The 19,701-nt window shown below is 36.6% G+C and overlaps 1 protein-coding gene across 1 annotated transcript in view; it reads right to left on the bottom strand.

Moving 5' to 3' along the window:
* SMYD3 (SET and MYND domain containing 3) overlaps positions 1-12,061 on the bottom strand; it is a 326,898-nt gene extending 314,837 nt beyond the window's left edge. Inside the window, exon 1 of the mRNA XM_087718002.1 lies at positions 11,867-12,061. Within this exon, the coding sequence (XP_087574128.1) occupies positions 11,867-12,015 (149 nt within the window). The 5' untranslated portion in view covers positions 12,016-12,061. The remainder of the gene's footprint in view (positions 1-11,866) is intronic.
* Positions 12,062-19,701: the final 7,640 nt, after the last annotated feature.

Below are 19,701 nucleotides of genomic sequence, written 5' to 3'. Positions count from 1 at the left end.
TAATTATGGGATAAAGGGATAGAAATAATTCTGTTTTTCTTTTGGTTTAAAATAAAAGGGGAATTAAACAGAAGTGTATAAATAATGGAATATGTATAAAGAATGGATATAAAATGTTGTTTTTCCCCTTCTTTTGCAATAAGAAATGGGAAATTTGTGATACATAAAATGAAGTTCTTCATACAGCACAATGTCAAGCTATAGCATTAGCTAAAATATATTGTCATGTGTGACAACTTCCATGGCTTTAAAAAAATAGGATAAAATCTGGAGAGATTAAAGCTATCAATGGCTATTAATCAGAATGGCTATAGTTCCTTCCAATAGCAGGTGACATTAAGCCCATGTAAACCAGTTGCTGAAAAGCTCAAGCAGAAGAGTCATAGCACTTGTGTCATTTTCTATTTGGCCATCTAGCTGACGATTTAAAGGAAAAGGATTTTGGTCTACCTATCCAACACCATCTTTTTTTGTTACGTCACTCCTGAGATTTAACTTGCAATGAAATAAAAGCTTTGTGTATAAACATGCACATACATGTTGCTTAGGGAATATTTCATTTTTTATTTTAAAAAAAACGCTGAAGGAGAAAAAGGAGTTGTTTATGTATCAATATGTGTTATCAAGATTGTGTTTTACAGGCACTCAGTGCTTCATGGTTTTATTATGAAGGGTCCCAAGATTTCAATCTGCACAGAAAAAAGGTCAACACTCGCCTTTTGCTTCCTAATTTTAAACGCGTAGAAAAAGAGAAAGCTGACTTTTTCTTTTAAAAGGAGATGGTTCAGTGTCTTATCAAAATAACTGTCTCTGTATCTTACTGTATAATATGTTAATCTTTTTTATTTATAGGGACAGGAATAATTTGGTGAAAAATGAGTGTTTTGCCTGAAATATTATAGACTTCAAAATATAGTATCAAAGTAGAATCCAAAAATTGTGGTTTTTCTTGATAGTACCTATGCTAAAATTTATGTCAAGGATAATCCCACCCCACCCCTCACATCTATTTTTGCCATTCCCAGAGAGCTCAGATTGTTCAAAAATTAGTACAGTGGTGATATACAAAAATGTACAGTTGCTATGGCTTTTCCTCTTTACAGCTGTTAAAACTGTTTATGACACAGCAGGCTGGAACCCTGGGATGTTTTCTTGCTGGTTTTGTTTTTTTGTTAATTGCTAAAGTAGGATTTAACTCCACATTCTGAATTTCCTTAAAGTTGGATTTGAATTAAATTGATATGTCAGATTTATGCCCTGTTTACATTATAATGGCTTTGGCTGCCACAGGATTCAGATCTTGGCCTCTAGTTTGATCTGATTCCAATGACTTTATGTTTCCACACTAAGTAGGACCATGACAGTGAAGGAGAAAAATGCACAATCCATTTTCTTCTTCCCTTGCTCTCCACAATCAAGGGAAGAAATGTAGTACAATAAACTTACTCAAGGAATTAAATTAGGTTAGATACTATCTTAGAAGTAAATATTCTGAAAGACTATATTATACACTAATTACAATTTATGGCTATAATAGATATTCGTTTATTGAAATCTGAACTCAGTAGACAACTGACAGGTTATTTCATGCATCACAGAATTTATAGCAAAATGGATTCAAAAACATTTCCAGTGCAGCCAATTCTCTACTTTGAACATAAAGTGGGTATTTTCTTAAGTGCATCATATTTGGAACAGATCAATGTTCCAATGTGTCTGAAAAATTCTAATTTAACAATTGTACGAATTTAATGTCCATATTTTTAATATGTAAAATGCAATGTTTATAGCTATAAATATTTAAAATGAATGACTACAACTTTTCAGTGAAAACACACTTCCAGTTATTTTTATAATTAAAAACTAAATGCAAGGACGCATGACAAATACTAAATAAACTATCAGCCCTCACATTTTCATAAGTAATAAAGAGCTTGTGCAGGCAGCTATAACTTATAACTTGATATACAGAGGGAGGGCTAAAAAGTAGTATAAGTGAAAAAATTAATTAGCCTGAAGGAAAGTTGTTCCACATGGGTAACCCCCGAAGCCCTGACTCACACAAAATGACTTACTGAGGGAATAAGAGCACAGGAGAAGAAGCTACTATAGCTACTGAAACACTGTGAAATTGAAATAAATTGCATACCATAAAGCATATCAGAGCCAAGTGTTCGTTTGTACTTGTTTTTAGAATCGACACTTTTCTTTTGGGCTTAATGGGAAAACAAATAGTAGCATCTTACAAAATTTTGTTTTTATATGTAACAGCAGCAAGACTTTCATATGCAAAAGGGGGAACGGTTTGCAAATACCTACAATGGAAGAATGGATGGTGAACCTGATGGAATTGTCAGAGATGGTGAAATTGACAGGTTTTATTAAAGAAAAGACTTTGACCAATTCTACTTGGAAACCCCTTTTAGACTTTTTGCAAGAAAGTGAAAGAAATAAAATGTTGATTTATAATTAGAATTATTTGGGATTTTTAGCAATAATGTAGATAATTATCTGGAAGTTGATTCATGGCAACTGGACTTCTTTTCTTTTTTGTTTGAAACATTTCACTACTAATTCAAGTAGCTTCTTCAGGCTGAGTAAGTTGGTTAGAGGAACCCCATATATGTCCTCCAGGTTGGTTTCATTTCTCACCTAATCTGGATAGTAGATGAGTATGCAGAGAGTTATTGGGAGGTAAATATTCGATCTCCTAAATCCTTTCCCCTAGGTGGTCATTAAGTATGGCCTCCCAGAACCCATGATCTTAATCTTCCTGGGGACTGATGAAAGAGCAGCATAAGAAAAGGAGAACAGGTTGTGCCTGTAACCTCCATCTCTACTGAGGGAAGGTTTTCCATAAATGGCATAAATGGATTCTTTCATTCCTCTCTCCAACCATCTGCCTTCCCTGTCCAAATTGTGAACATTATTGTCCTCAAAAGAGTGTCCTTTTTCTTTTAAATGAAGGTATAATGCTGAAGGAATTAGCACTTCACAGGTTCACTAGTAATGTTCCTACTTAACAATCCACCCTTGGGGAAAGGGTTTAGGAGTTGGAACATTTAGCTGTTTTTTAAATATAAAAGCATTAAATATGTAAGAAATAATTATATTAGCTGAAATTAAATTTTTTCAACTATAAATTTATCTTGCTTAAGTTCATTCTTTTTGGGGGGTCAACTCAAAGGTCAACTGTAGCCTTCAGCTCAAATGTAAATGATTTTGAAATAGAATATTAATTATATAAATCTACAATGATATTAGATTATAATGGTAGGGGCCATGTAGCACATATCTGGGGGGAAATATAATGCTTTGGACTCCACCTAGTGGACACAACAGAAACAAAAGTCTGCTAAGGCATGAAACTTTACAGAATTAATAATTCAGTCCACGGAACTGGAAGGAAATTGGAAACACTTTCTACAGCTGCACAGGGTATAGCTGGTCATGAAGCAAAACTCTATAAAAACAAACAAGCCCTAACATCAATATGGAAAACACTTCCAACTAAAGCTGCAGGTAATAAAACACTTCCCAATGAAAATTATATTTTACAGTGCTTAAAATAGGTTGGACATGTCCCCAACCTAGTGGATTAAACTAAGTACATCATATTTTGACATGCATATGTGGATCCAACTACTATTATTGCATCCACTAATTATATATTATTCTGCATTGCTTACAATAAAATTATCTTTCTCCTTAATATAAACAGTCTTCTTTAAAAGCTTTTGTACATCCATCTACACTGCATTTTCTATGGTTCCAAATTTCTGGGGTGCATAACACTTGAGAAGTCTAGTATGAATTTAAAATTCTGGGGCAACTAATTTTACCGTCTAAAAACATATGATTTTTCTTTAACATGGTGTGAATAGCTATCCAGTCTATTTTATGTCCAGATGCAGCATAAGCATGAATGGGATATCAGTTTCAGAAAAGCTTTCATGAATAACTTTGGTCATGAATTATTATAAATTGAGTCTTTAATGATACAAATGAATCTATCAATTGAAATCATGACAAAACTTTGGGGCTAACATTTTTTTAAGGTCAGTAACTGCAGAAACACAGCAACAATGATGGACAAACCCAAATAGGACTCTTTTTGTTATATAATACCAGTACTCAACATTTTATTTACAGTAAATTCCTAGTGACTTTCAGTTGTGAATTGCTTTCTGATATTGTCATAAATCCCCTGAAAGCATGTTAAAACATACGTCTATTAATCTGTGCTATCAAGTGTAATTGTTTGTATAAGACATAAAAAGACCCATGGTGACGCAGTGGTTAGAATGCAATATTGCAGGCTAACTGCCCATAGCCAGGAGTTCGATTCTGAGTGGCTCAAGGTTGATCCAACATTTTGACTCTGTATTAGTACTTGTAACTATACACATGCACAATAAAACACTATGTTTGTTAATTGTTGAATCTAAATGAATACATCCAGTCACATTTTGGCCTAAAAGCAAAGTTTCTTCCTTGAGGCACCTCCTCATCTATTAACTGCAGTAGATATTGCAACTATTGTAAAAACACATGTATAGTCCAGGCAGATAGTAAATCACATTATGAAGTGTAAAGGTATAAATAGATTTTGAAAAGTGACGAGCTTTGAAGGCAAGGGTAAGACTGGATATTTGGACAAACAACAATTTGTAATGACAGAAAAAAAGAGTACAGATTAATTAGTGCAAGAGATTTTAGAGACTCACATTTTGAAGGAGCCAGTGGTGAAATCTATTAATTGCTTTAACATGCATTTGCTGGTTTCCAATTATTTAAAAATATTTCAACTATGAACACATAAAAACTATTCCAGTTATATTTATCTTAATTTTAGAAACCTTATGACAAAAAAGAAATTGCCATACTTAACATTTGATTGTGGGGGAGAAGACTTTAGGTTACATGATAGATTGTGCGTCTGTTTCTGTGAGTCTGTGTGTTTCAGGAATCCTTTGTTTTTTAATTGTAATATGTATTTAGGATTCACACTATAATTTCATCCATCACAAAACCATGTTAAACTATCACTTTTTAATGATTACAGATGGTTCTGATAATCACAAAAAAGGAACCTTGAGGCCACAGATGATTATATTAATATGTGATCGGTGTCTTCCTTTTTTCCAAGCCTTTAATTGTGTGAATAATACAAGTTTCTTGTCTAATATAAGAAGAAAAGCTAACTCCAGGCTCGCGCACTCAAAACTATAGGACTTGTTTAATTTTGGTTTAGCACACTGTTTGAATTTGTCCACAGTGACCTTTACACTATAACTTAAGAGCTCAACACAATCTGTATGCTCAACCAATTGCTTATTAAACGATAGTATTTGCATTGGATTTACATGATGTATAAACCAAAAGGTGTGGAAATGGTTGAAAATTTCTGCTTCAGCTAGAGGAAAGAGTTTAGATGATATGCAGGATGTGGTAATGCTATACACACAGTGCTCCTTCATTAAGTAAAATTAGGCAAATGACAGCAATGAAGAAAACATTATTATTTAGAGGGTCCTATTAATCAAATCTCTATCCAGGAAGCATACTTACTGAAAGCATACCAATATATTTTCAGCACCAGACTAAATTTGCCCTTTTTTAGATATTTTATCACCAGGTTTTGGTTTTGTGTGCCAATATTATATTTCAGTGGTGCTTAAATAGATTTTTATTATAGATTCCTGTTCCGACCCCCCTTCTCCGTCCAGGAATGAAAGCCAAAAGCCACGTAACCAAAAAGGTTTCTTTTAATCAGTCCCAGCTCTTGTTGGCTGCAAGCCCAAATAAACAAAGATAATAGCTCCGGCAGAAAGTCCTATAACTCATAACAAAATGCAAACCCGGCTTCTCTTATCACTTATCCAAGTTGGCTTCTCTCGGTTTGTGAACGCTAACAAGAACAATCACTAGAACAGGAACGGAACGTTGACTTCTGCAACCAGGGCGTGGCACCAGCAGTATACTCAGGAGAGGATACCAATGAGCCACAGCTGCTCGGAATCATCTCCTGTAAGTACTCAGTTGTTCCTTCCATCGAGTAACCCTTCGACGGGGTGCATCCTGCAACAACTCCCAAGTGTTTCCCTGAACACTCCCTCTGATCCAATGCTCTGCCGCCACCTGGTAGCCAACGGCTCCTTCCGGGCCACAACAGATTCCCTTGTTAATTATATATTTGATATAATTGTTCATTGGAAAGATTAGAAATAGTATTATATAGTTATAATAATAATAATACCTTTCAGCTGTTGAGTACAAAGTAAAAAAAGTTTTATGGGTAACAAAGGAGCTTCTCCCAAAGAAATTACTAATATTTTTGTTTAAACAAAGGATCGCATTGCAATTTTTCTCTCTAACCATTTTTAATCCCTAGAAATGATGTGAATGGAAGACAATATACAAAGTTCTGTTCTAGTAAAATTATGTAAATTGAAATGCTGTGTTTTATGAAAGCTGTTTAAGTCCCAATGATATTATAATAAAACAGATATATAAATATTTAAAGCTGTATAAGAAAATTATTCTACGCCAGAGAAGCTAACAACATGAATTTATATACGTATGCTTATTGTAATATAACCTAAGGTAAAAATTTCAGTGAATATACATACATTATCCCTTTTATCTTCTCAAGACAATAAACAGAAACTAATTTGAAACTGCATATTGCAATAACTATTGCCCATATTTTAATGTCAATTTCTCCCTCATACAACATTTACATTCAGCTTCCCGCATTGACTTTGCTTGACAAAAGCCCCTTGGGAATGTTGCAAATGGTGAACACATGACATAGGCTTACTGCAACTATCATAAATACGGTTTATATATACCAGTTGCCAAGCCCCCAAATTTTGATCACGTGATCGTAAGGATGCTGCGATGATTATAAGTGCAAGACCAGTTGTAATTCACTTTTTTCAGCACTGTAACTTTGAATGGTTGTTAAACAAATGATCATAAATCAAGATCTATATTCATCATTTATTCTTTAAAAGACGAGGAGGATAAACCCTTGTCATATAGCTATTGTTTCTTATGGGTTTGTTTCCTTGTATGATTAAGTTTGTCACATATTAATACTGATAACTAGAAAGGAGAAAACAGCATGCTAGGTTTTGGGCTATAAACGTTATTTTTCTTCTAAAAACACTTTCTACCTAAACGGTAGTGCTGTCATCATATCTTACTTCTACATTTTTGATCGCTCGCCCCTCAACAGAAAAAAAGCTCCACTGAAAATAAACACTTCATCCTTTTTTTGAGCCATGTAGCACCTAAAATCATGATGCACAAAATAATTTACTCCAATGGAAGCCAATAGGTTTATCTGAAACTTTGAAAGCAGGCTGATGGAGCCTCCTAATAACAAAATGTTGGGCACTATATCAAGCATAAAATATCTACTTACTGGAAAATGCTCTCTGCCACTTTGTTAGAGAATCCTTGATAATCATCAGCCTATTTTTGCTATCCATACTTTTATAGATACTATACATTTCCAGATCAACTCTGGCCTAAATCATCCAACATTTTCACATTTCACAAAAGCCTATTAGGCACTATTCTTGAAAGAAATATAGAGGAGGTAGGTGGATGCTTTGCTTTTATTTATTTATGTCAAACAGGACAAGAAGCCTGGTATACACCGTCTTTTCATGAATTGTCTTTTAGGCCCAATTATTTTCTCACTTTTAGCTGTGCATCTGTCATCTTTGGAAGATTGCAGTAACAATTCTGATCTTTCATACCTATATATTTTGAGGACAAAGGTAAAATTTATAAACTTTGAAATTGAAATACACCACTTAAAATGTTTAAGTATCAACCCTACATTTTACAAATATTCTCCCTCATATCAAAGAGATAACAAAAGGAAATTGTTTCAATTTTAAATGCCTTGAAATAAAGTAATGTATCTATATTGCACAGTTTATGCAGATGAAAGTGTGGAAAAGATGTTAGAAGAGTCTGCAATGGGAATTTGGGATTTTTTTCCTGAATTCTGCATTAATCAAGTAAATTCAACAGTGAAAAAAATTAACATTTAAACCAGCCGGCTAATTATAGTTATGAACTAGACCTTGCCTCCTATAGCTACAATTTATTTAGTTATTTTGAATTTACAAGTCATCCAACTTCAATGGGTTCTTAATTATATTTCAGATAATTACAGATCACCGATGAGATGGAAAAGCCTGTAAAGACAATTTACAGAATTGCAACTGATACAGAAAACTGCTGCCCACAAGAGTAACACAACTGGTGAAGGGCTGGATAACAACAGGAAAACCGAGCTTCTACTTCATCCTCAGCAATAGAAATTCACTGAGGGCCTAGGGGCTGGTCATTCTCTCTTAGTAGACAGCATTGCATGTATGTGTATCTTGAGTACCCTATATAGATACTCCTTGAGATAGAACCATAATGCAGCATGCCCATTATGGTCACACGTTGTGAAGGTTCTTAAGCAAGACAGCCTCATTTAACAATCCCTGCCCCCTGATCTTCCTGATGTGGCCATTAATAAAACATGAACATTAAATAGAGCAGGGTGTGTGTCATAGGTGGGGAAGATCCTTGAAGGCCTACTGCAGACCAGCGTTCCCACTTAGGTGCGCGGCTGCGCGGCCACGCATGTGGCAAGAAAACACCGCGCAGCAGTTTCCAACTGCCGCGCAGTGATTTCTAATGTCACAGGCTCCGGAAGCTGAGGGGCCTCAGATTTTCTGTCCTGATTAGGGTTAGCATGAGCACGACATCTGTGAAAAAAAACCCAGGTGCTCAGGCATGAAAATGTGCCACTCAAACACTATACTTTTCTGCTCACACTGAAAAAAAATTAGAGGGAACATTGCCGCAGACCAGGACAAATGACCTGAAGGACAAATGAAGGCTAAAACCTAGGTCTCAGTTTATATCTATTATACAGCAGTTATGTTATTATAATAATAAACTTCTCTTTCAGCATTCATCTACTGCCATCCAGTGGAGGTTTATTGAAATAAAATCCATTTAAACAAAATTGCTATTTTAACAGGGTTGTTCCAAAAATCTGGAAAAAAATTTACACAGCAGAAAAGAGGTATCTAACCCAGGATTGGATTTTTTTTTGGAAATTCTGGAAGATATACACAGAAGATATAGTCACTGCAGAACATACGTCAGAGGTTTCAGTGTATATAGGCCAGGGTTTCAAAGTTTCAGTTCTAGACTTTTTCCTCTACCTTGTTATCTTAGCAGATACTTAGCTATTCTCTTGGTGGCATTGGGAAACACCTGGTCTGTGCTAATGTAATAGTTCTCTTTTTTTCTAAGAATTGATGTTTCCTACATCATTTTCATTTCTTACAATTATTGCATCTCAGGAATGTTATCTTCCAGGACTAATATTCTAACCTCAATGTCTTCCTTCACCTGTAAGAATTGGATTCCAACATGGATATTAGGATACTGCATATGCCCAACTAAATCTCCGAAGAGTACAAATCAGTAATCAGTGGGGAGGGGGAAAAGAGTATTTTCTTTTTTTTTTTCCAGCCTCAGGTGATATGCCAGTTATAATTTATGATTAAGATTTCCTGGCAATGTTAACTCATGACATGGTTGCACAACTGCAATACTGTACACTGCAAACAACTTGTACACAGTACAGAAACTAGACTCCTAACAGGTCACCTTTATCAAGGAAGAAGGCCTCTTTTGAAGTGACTGCAACAAGTTCCTGGGGTTAATTCTGGTTTCCCCTTTACAGCCTTTTACAATGTAGCTCTATTAGGTAACACCTTGCCAAAATCAAATCTGCCCATTTGGTCTAGTTCAGTGATGGAGAACCTTTTCGGCACCAAGTGCCCAAACTGGAACGTGCACGCACATTTGCGTGCTTTGGAGTGCCGGAAATCTGAAGACCAGGTAGCTGGGCCCATGTGCACACCGGCCATCTCGTCTTCATGCATGCGTGCCGGACAACTGGTCTTCACCTATGCCGGGGTGCTGGAAACCCGAAGACCAGGTGGCTGGCACACATAGTTAAAGATGGAGATATTAAACTCTCATAATCACATGACGTATCGCAACTTTTCCCCCCTTTGGGTGGCCAGAGCCTGACGCAATCCAGCCCATGGGCCGCAAGTTTGACAGCCCTGTTTAAAGAGAACCTGTCGATATTTTCTTTTTTGTGGGGTTTATCAGGCTTCAATTAGGCAAAAGGCCCTCTATAGGGTCTGCCATTCTGGAAGATGCTCCAATCTAAGTTAAGGCTGTCCCTTAATATATAATCTGGGCTTTTTTCCCAAAAGAAGACAAAAGCAGTATCCTTCTACTGAGAGGCTGGCCCTTAGTTAAGTGAGTGGTACCTTTGATGAATTCATGGTTTTAATAGGTTTAAAAAACTTTGCTATGACATAAGATCTTAAGATTGGAATAAGCTATAGATTTTATACATTTCCTTATATTGCTTAATTAATACTAACTGGTCTGTGTTAAACAAAAACTCAACATAGTGAACTAAAGCTATCTTTCAGTACATAGGAATAGTTTCCAAATGTACATATTCACCACCTGATAATTGCCTCTATCCAGGAATCGTAATTCCAATAGATAGAAAAGTTTTATTTTGTTTTTATTTTCAATGTGATTATTAACACTGATGAGGGATTCTTTACAGGTAGCCCTCAGTTAACGCTGGCACTTGGGACTGGCATTTCCATTACTAAGCAATGCAATCATAAAGCACGACTTCATGTAGCAACAGCTGTCATTAACTGAATCCCAACCAGTTGTTTGGTGAGGACATACTCCAATCCAAGTCATTTCCAGCTTGTTCTGTCCAAGTTCTAAGCATCAGTAAGGGATACAAGACTGTCCTCTCTTCATCCACCTGTCTTCCTTTCCATCTCTCTTTTGGCCACCCTGCAACTCTCAATTATCTCCACTGTCTTCTTCCTGTAATGCTTCTTCCCACCTTGTCTAAATTGTGAGTGGGCTTCCTGACCACTTTGAAGTTTGGCAAGAAAGGCTAGGTAAGTGCCTGAATTTTTAATGCATGATCATGAGGGCACTGCAATGGCCATAACTTCCACAAGTGGGCCTAACTACCATTCATTCAGTGCCACCATAACTCCTAATGCGCACTGAACATAGTTAACTGAGGACTAGCTAGATGATGAACTCATCGTAGCTATGACAAGCTAAATACATTTTCTTAAATCAGGATTCACACAACATACTAACTTAAAATTAAACCATGGTTTAATACAGTATATGAAATTATTATGTTTGCTACAAAAAGTAATGGAAGAAAACATTTACTGAATGAAAATGTCCCTGCTATACTGGATGTATAAGCTTCCTTGTCTATGTCCGGGAGATAATTACTCGTGATTTACATCAATATTTTAGTTGCATCTTTGTGATTCTGTGCATAAATCTCTATGATCGAAGTATATAGGTAGGAAACACTTGGCTTAAGGTTCTCCCCCCCCCCCCCCAAAAAAGTAAAAATACCTATTCCAGGGAGCTGGTGCTTGCAAAAATCCTTCCGCATCCCCCCATAGGCCACTTCCCAGATTTAAAGTTAATAGAAACTCAACCGATGAGGTTTTCTCCCCCCCCCCCTCCCCACAAAAAAACCCCAATGCAGAATTATCCTGTTCCTGTCTAAGGTTAGTCGCTTGCTGAGTCGTGCTATATAACTGTTACGGCTCACAGAGCTATATATGGCGATGCAAATAGCTTTAGCTTCTGCAAGGGACGAAAACTCGGCCGGCTTTTTTCGCTGCCGGCGAGGAAAAACGGAAGGAGAAAGCGGCGCGTTAGAGCACCAGGAAGGAGGCTCAGCCAATACCTGCGCAGACAATGTTCGCACACGCCTCCGAGGCGCTTCTTGCTGACAATGTAAGCGAAGGGCGCCGCACGATACAGCAACTCGCCCGGTTTCACCGCTTTCAAGAGGCGCAAGCCGTTGCCTTTGCCCGGGCTTGCAAACTTTTCCATTGCCGCTCCAAAGAGCAGGGAATAAACAGAAAGGCCTGCAGACGAGCACGCTTCCTGCCTCGATCCCCACGTGACGCTGCTCTGCCCGCCACCGGAATCCTCTTTCTTTCAAGCAAAAAAAAAAAAGCCCGCCTTTGTTACGTTCCCCGGTGTAACCTTTCCTAACCCCGTTATTAAAAACGCAGAAAATAGCATTTAAATTGTTGTATGTGGAGTGTACAGGACTGCGGATATCAAACTCTCAATATGTACTGCAAATTCCGTCCTCCCCAGCCAACGTGAGACTTTGTTGAGCTTTGATTCCAAACGAGCAAAGGGCGCCTTGGAAATAATTAGATTAGTACTTTTTTGATACTTTCTGATCTCCTGCAAGGCTCGCTGGCCAGACCTGTATCTCCGCCTTCTCCGTGGAGCTGCTGCTCCTTGCGGCGGAGGTTGCCTCCGTCCAGGACGACGGGGAGAGGGTTACCCTCGGCGTGGCGATCCTCCAGATTGGCGGCGGTGGGGTTGAGGAGGGGTCGAGGGGGTTCTTCTGGAACTGGTGCCGGCTGACGGAGAACACCAGATAAGGCCTGGGGCGGGGGAGGGCAGCGGCAGCGGGTCCACGAACGAGCCCCTTTCTCGTTCCCGTCGGCTACATTCAACGACAGATTTATGTATCCTGAAATTAATGTGGATAAGAATTATTTGGCCTTAACAATTTCAATTTTGTATCTTGCTTTTTAACGTGTTTACTTTTCAAACAAATAAAAAACCCTAATTCCACTCCCATAGCTAATCCCATAGCAAATTATACAATGCATATCTCCCTGAAGTGGTGGGAAGTTTAAAACACTAAAATAAGATTGTTAGATTAAAAACTCCAGGTATTAATATAAATCCCTGTAGTTTTTGAGATAGCCTGTTCAATGGCGTGATTAAAGCATTGGGCATTCTGGTCCTGCCTTAGACACACAGCCAGCTGGTTGACCTTGGGCCAGTCACCCATTCTCAGCCCTTGGGAGCAGACAATGGCAAACTACTTTTTAAATTTTGTCAAAAAAGCTGTAAGAACTTGGCCAGGCAATTGTTAGGAGACATCATTGACTCAAAAGGATTAAAAAACCCAACCCTTTTTGATACAAATATACTGCTAAATATCAGTGCCTAGAAAGAGATTTTAAAATTACTTTTCAGTGGGTCCTTGTATACTTACTAGAACTTCTTGTTTTTAGAATTGTCTTTAAGATCATACACTATAATTGGAACAATTCAACCCTAATCTTAACCTTGGCAGGGTTCCAAGTTCAAGTATGCCAAATGGAAAGGTCTCTAACCTACATTTGAATATGGAAAGAAGTGTCCCCCACTTCTCTTGATAAATGTTTCCAATGTTGAATTCTAAGTCTATCATTCAGTTGAAATCTACCCTATTGTAGCTTTAAATGCTTTATTCTATTAACTTGCCATTTGGAACAAGCAAAAAAAATGTCTGGATTTTTTTTCTAAGTGGCATCTTTTCAGCTACTTGAAGATTGCTATCATTTAATCTCAATCATTAAAAACACACTCTTTTTACAAGTAGTTTGATTTCGATTATATCTGTCATGTAGTCTGCCTAGGTAGCTTGTGAAAGCTGTTCATAACCAATGGACTGGATATAATCCTAGCTCCCAACAGGAAGAGTGGGCTAAAAGATCAAGATGGTGACTCACATGACTATATACCCCCTTGTTTTGCATGCAAAGAATGGAAAAGGAGTGAAGTTTCGATCATTCCATCATGGGTGCCATCTTTTTTTTAACCTCTCATGTCAATATCAACTGAATTGATTCTCATTATGTAAGTGTGCTCTCTATTGTAAAAAGCAATGCATGGATTGTCCGTGTATACTTTTTTTCATTTTATCAATTCTTGCCTTGCAGATTAACATTTTAGGGGTCATTGGCTGCTTATAACTGAGTAGGACTTTGTCTCAACTTCTTCCCTACTTTGTGTGCTTAGTTATAAAAGAAAAGGATGAAGAAGTGTTTCATCAATAAGGAATAACAAGTTAAAAAGTATTTTATTAAAAATGAAAACATTAACAATCAAATTATGAAGGTCTTGAAAAGGAGATCTCAGCTGTAAAACGTTCTCTTTAAACATGAAAGTGAGTATAAAAATAGCAACTAATTCAGAATAAGCAAGGAGAAATGAAACATTGGAACTAAATGTACATAAGAGTTTAGATTATAAGCAATAGCAAAACCCAATTACCTTTTTGTTTTAGTTAATATTTGCCTTATTTGCATCTGTCCTGAAAAAATCCAAATTTTAATTATTTTTATTTTTATTGCTTTAAGTTTTATGGAAACTAACAAAAGAGCCAAAGAAATTGGAGCCATCACAATAGGTTTTAGAGTCATCCAAACGACTCAAATAGTTACCAGCATTTACTCTAATTTAAACCAGAGCTAAAGAAACCTCAGAATCTTAAGGTCTGCATATCCCCCTAAGCCACTCATTTGGGGTGGGGGGCAAAACTCACTCTGATGCTTCCTGGAAATAGCAATATTGGTTTTCTCCCAAAAATACAAATAAATTACTCCTAATTAGAATTAAGGAGAAAAAGAGTTTTCTCCCAGAGCCAGGAAAATACAGAAATCTCATTCATTATATACTTTTATCTTCACCTACTTCAGCCTTTACTTTCTCAAAAACACAGGCTGTTGCTAATGTGGCCATCTCTAAATAAAATATTAACGGTATTCATTGATAAACTTGAGATAGTATGGTCTTATTCATAAGTAACAAAGCTAGAATTACAGGAGCAGTTTAATATACTAAACCAAAAAGGATCTTAATTTTGTTCTCAACTTAATTTTCTTAGTTTATTCAAGAAAGTTTACATTTTCTGGTATGGGGAAACGCACTGATCATGACAAATCAACATAATTGTCTTTTTTGATACAGTGACAATTTAAATAACTAGAAACAGACAGTGGACAGTTTTAAGTTATATTCAACAAAGTCTCCCATAAAATGCTAGAAGAGGGCATGGCAAAAGATGAACCGGACAATCATATCATTGGATGAATATTGAGTTGAACTAATATATTCAGCAAATCACGTTAAGTTGGAAAGAAGAACTGAGTGGTTACACAAGGACTCAATTCTAGGCTTTGTGCCCCTGAAGATATAACTTGAAGGGTTAAAAATAAAACCAAACTGTAGATGACACAAAGGCAAAAGGGAAAATAAACATATTAGAGGACAATATCAAGGTTCATGAGATAGTAAATTATCAAACTGGAATAAATGGGTAGAAACCAGCAAGATAAATTTCAACAGTGACAAATGCCAAATCTTATATTTGGGTAGGAAAAATTAAATGCATAGTTAAGAATTACAGGGCTTGGCAGCACTACATGCAAAAAGATTGTGAGTGTTTTGATAGATTATATGATGAATATAGGCACTAGCATATAACTGCAAAAAAGGGCAAATGCAATCCTAGACTCTACCAAAAGAAGTCATTGCTTTTCTCTATTTTACATTGATTTTGATCTCATCTGGAATATTGCATCCAGTTCTAGGCACATAGAAAGGATAGTGATAAACAAATGTATGTCCAAAGAATAGCAAGGAAGGTAAGGAGGCATTTATGACGAATAACTGGAAGCTGCTTACCCTGGAGATTTCAGGCATCTATCAAGTCAAGTACTCAACTCACAATAATTGGGATTGGAATTTCCTTTAGTAAATGACAAAGCACATTTACTAAGTCATAAAGCACAATTGCATCACTTAGCAATGGCAATCCCTGTATTTCTGGTTGCCATCATTAACTAGATACCAATTGTTAGATGAAGCAACTTCCTGCCTGATTTCCCCAACCAAAGTCAGTGGGAAAATCACTACAAGGGTTCCAGGTAGAAGGGATTGCGCATGGTAGTGTGGGGGAGGATTAAGAAAGGTGTGCAAGAGGCACAGCACAGCATGAGAGTGGATCAGGAGGAGTACAAGAGAGATGCTGTGCAGGTCAAGGAGGATTAGGGAGGGTGTACAAGAGCAGAAGTAAATTGCTACTAACTTCAATTGAAGGTTGTGTTGTGAGAAAACAAACTGAGGCAATCCTTCCTTCCCGATGTAAAAGTAAAATTATATATCTTGTTATTTTAGGTTGTCTCTGATATTTGCATCTGACTGTGTGAAGTCCACTCTTAAGTTTTGCACCATCTTTAAACCAATTGAGCTTCAGACAATACTTATTTGAATCAGCGCTAAATCGTCCTGTAAGTTGTCCTCAAACTACACCTATTTGTTCAATGACCATTCAAAGTTGCAACGTGCTGAACACATTGTGTTGATGGCCAGTCCTTAAGAGTTCTGGCTATCCCAGCAATCTCATGATTGCAATCTGGGTGCTTGACAACTGGTTCATGCTTATGACCAGTTGCAGTGCCTTATAAGCATGTGTCACTATTTGTGGCCTTCCTCGCTGGCTTCCCTGGAAAGTCAACGTGTAAACTGGCACAAACAGGAAGCTTGGATGTCACTTGGGTAAGTCTTCCTCACCCACACACCCTCCCTCAGCCCCTCTTTGCACACCACATCATTTATTAGAAGACATTCCAATCCCAACTGCTGTCACAAACAAAGGACTGCTTGCATTCCTTTGTGGCTTAGCAGCATAATACCATACAGTAAATGAGATTTTATTGCTAAATTAGCTTGCCCTATAGTAATTCATTCTACTCTGTCACGTAATGATTGCCTACATAATGCAAGGGTCAGGCAATATGCATTCCAAGCAATTTAGATGTACCATACTTGTTAGAATAGCCGGGGCCCTAAAATTCAACTCTAAAACAAAATAGTTTACATGGTCTAATTTTAATTGCTGTAACTTACAACTTAAAAGACCAATTATTTTGAAAACATACTTAAATTATGTTTTGTAATATTTAAAATAATTTCTGATGGAATATCAACATGTTTCATACATTGGAACTACAATTTTTATCTTCACATACATTATCTTCACATACATTTTCCATCTCACCTTGCCCTCTGCCTAGTGGACAATTTCTTAAAATTCACAGTATTTTATTATATAACCATCTTTAAATATTACATAGGAAGCAACCTAATCCTATAAACTAGTAAGAAACAACTCTTGTTTTAAATTAAGTATTTTATATAGTATGCGCTATAGTATAGTATACTATAACTAATATAGTCATTTTACAAAGTGGATATAGTAAAGGCAGGATACAGATTAAACAAATTGTATTTAAGATTAAACCAAAAACACCCCCCCTCCTTTTTTCTTTCTTTCATATTTTTCATTCACTGTTTCTCTGATACTGATTTAGAAGATAGCATATTTTTCAGAATATAAGACGAACCGGAGTATAAAACGCACAAAGATTTTGAAGAGATAATTTTTTTAAAAAAGTTTTTGCACTCTGCAGGCCTCCCAAACCCTTTGCACACCTTGTTTTTTTGCAAAAAACAGGGCATGCATAGGCTTTGGGAGGCTTGTAGAGTGCTGCTGGCAGCTTGGGGGGTGGGGGGTGGGGCAAAAACAGGCAAAAACCAACCCATTTTTCACTCATTTTTGTCCTCCCCAGCCCCCAGGAGTACTTTCCAGGCCTCTCAAATCCTCTGCACATCCATTTTTGCGAAGGGAGTGGGATTTTGGGAGGCCAAAATGCTGTATTCAGTGTATAAGATAAGGTGACCAGATTTTCAGATTGGAAAAGAGGGATGCCCTTGACCGGGGGGGGGGGGGGGGGGGTTAAAAAAATTTTTTTGTCGAAAGGTCACCCCAGGACACTGAAACCAGCATAAATACGAATCTGTTGCCAAACAAAATTTTGATCACGTGACCATGAGGATGCTGCAACGGTCGCTAAGTGTGAAAATGGTCGCTAAGTGTGAAAAATGGTCATCAGTCACTTTTTTCAATGCCATTGTATCTTCCTGATTATTAAAGTGCAAATTCACTCAGTGTCAATCATGACTCCTGAGTCCATTTCAAAGTATTATGCATAGAAATTTTAAAAATGGCTTGTTTCAATTTATTTTGGATAGAATCTTTTTTTAAATAGTCTAAGACAATGTAAAAAAAGAATCAACACAGAATACCACTATTTTAAAAAATCATATGCACAATAAATAAAATTTTATTTTAAAATACATTAAAAAAATAAAAGAAAAAACCCGGCTCACTTACCAGCAGGCAGGCAGAGTCAGCAGATCTTCGTAGCGATGGATGGAAGCACACAGGGAGCCTAGTATATACGCAACTGCAGTAACAATGACAATGATGAAGGATTGGATTGAGTTAAAGAATAAAAGAATTCTGATCTTAGAAGGCCATGACCTGCAGGCAGGCTGGCATAATTTCTTATGGAATGACAAACATAAAACGCACAAATACTTTCAAAATCATTTAATTGGAACTTTAGTGCAACAATGGTTCAAAATTAAAAAAAAACACTATGTGAAAACCCCAAATTGGCTATCACCAACAGAAAGAACGACACACCCAAATTTTACAGATTGGAACAAAATTCTAAGATACAGAGATCTAATTGACAGACAGGGAAATTTAAAAACAATTGAAGAATTGGCAGATCAGAATATGAAAGGTAATTGGCTAACCTACCTCCAAATTAAAACTAAATACAATAAAGACACTAAAATATATGGTATTGAAACAGAACCACATGAATTGGATAAAATTATTCAAAGTCTGGACAGAAAGATGATAGGGAAAATATACAAATTCCTCTTGAAGTATCAAATGGAAGAGGAAATTGTAAAAGAACCAATGATAAAATGGGCACAGAACTTTGGCTATAACATTGAACTAGACAAATGGGAAAAATTTTGGGGAATAAATTTAAGAATGACACTATCAATCCCATACAAGGAAAACCAGTACAAAATGCTTTATTATAGATGGCATCTGGCACCGTCAAGGTTGGCCAAAATTTCAACAAATACCTCGCTAAATTTCTGGAAATGTGATTCAATACATCATGGCACATATTATCATTTATGGTGGACTTGTGAAGAGGCAAAAAAATTCTGGAAAAGGATCAAAAATTGGTTGGAAGAAATAACAAAGGTTAAGTTAGATTGGAAACCTGAACTCTTTCTATTAGGAATTATACCGATGAAATACAAAAAAGAAATACAATATCTAATACTACATATACTTACAGCAGCAAGGATCGCTTTCGCCCAGAAGTGGAAAAATAAACTAAACCTAAATGAAGAAGAAATAATAAGAAAAATTATGGACTGTGCCGAAATGGATATATTAATGCAGTGTTTTCAACCTTTTTTGTGCAAAGGCACACTTTTTCCATGAAAAAAATCACGAGGCACACCACCATTAGAAAATGTTTAAAAAAATTAACTCTGTGCCTATATTGACTATATATGACACAAGGTGTTATATAACAAATCAGATACTAAGGCCTAATGCCACAGAGGGGAGAGAAATTCATAAGTTTTCAAGATTTCCTGCACTGCTTCAAACATATACACTTAATACCAATGAATCCACAGCTATTATTTGATACAAGAAGATGGGTATGGAGAACGGAAAGAAATTTAAATTAATAAAAAAAGATGCCACTGAAATCATCTGTTTTAAATTATAATCCCTCTTCCTGACAGTGGATCAATAAAAAAAGATTATGCCCA

This window comes from Thamnophis sirtalis, unplaced genomic scaffold, assembly GCF_051295495.1.
Source record: "Thamnophis sirtalis isolate CommonGarterSnake01/CBP01778 unplaced genomic scaffold, rThaSir2_p1.2 scaffold_6, whole genome shotgun sequence".
NCBI lineage: Eukaryota > Metazoa > Chordata > Lepidosauria > Squamata > Natricidae > Thamnophis > Thamnophis sirtalis.
The sequence above is the reverse complement of the archived record's forward strand: the minus strand, read 5'-3'. Positions and strand labels throughout refer to the sequence as shown.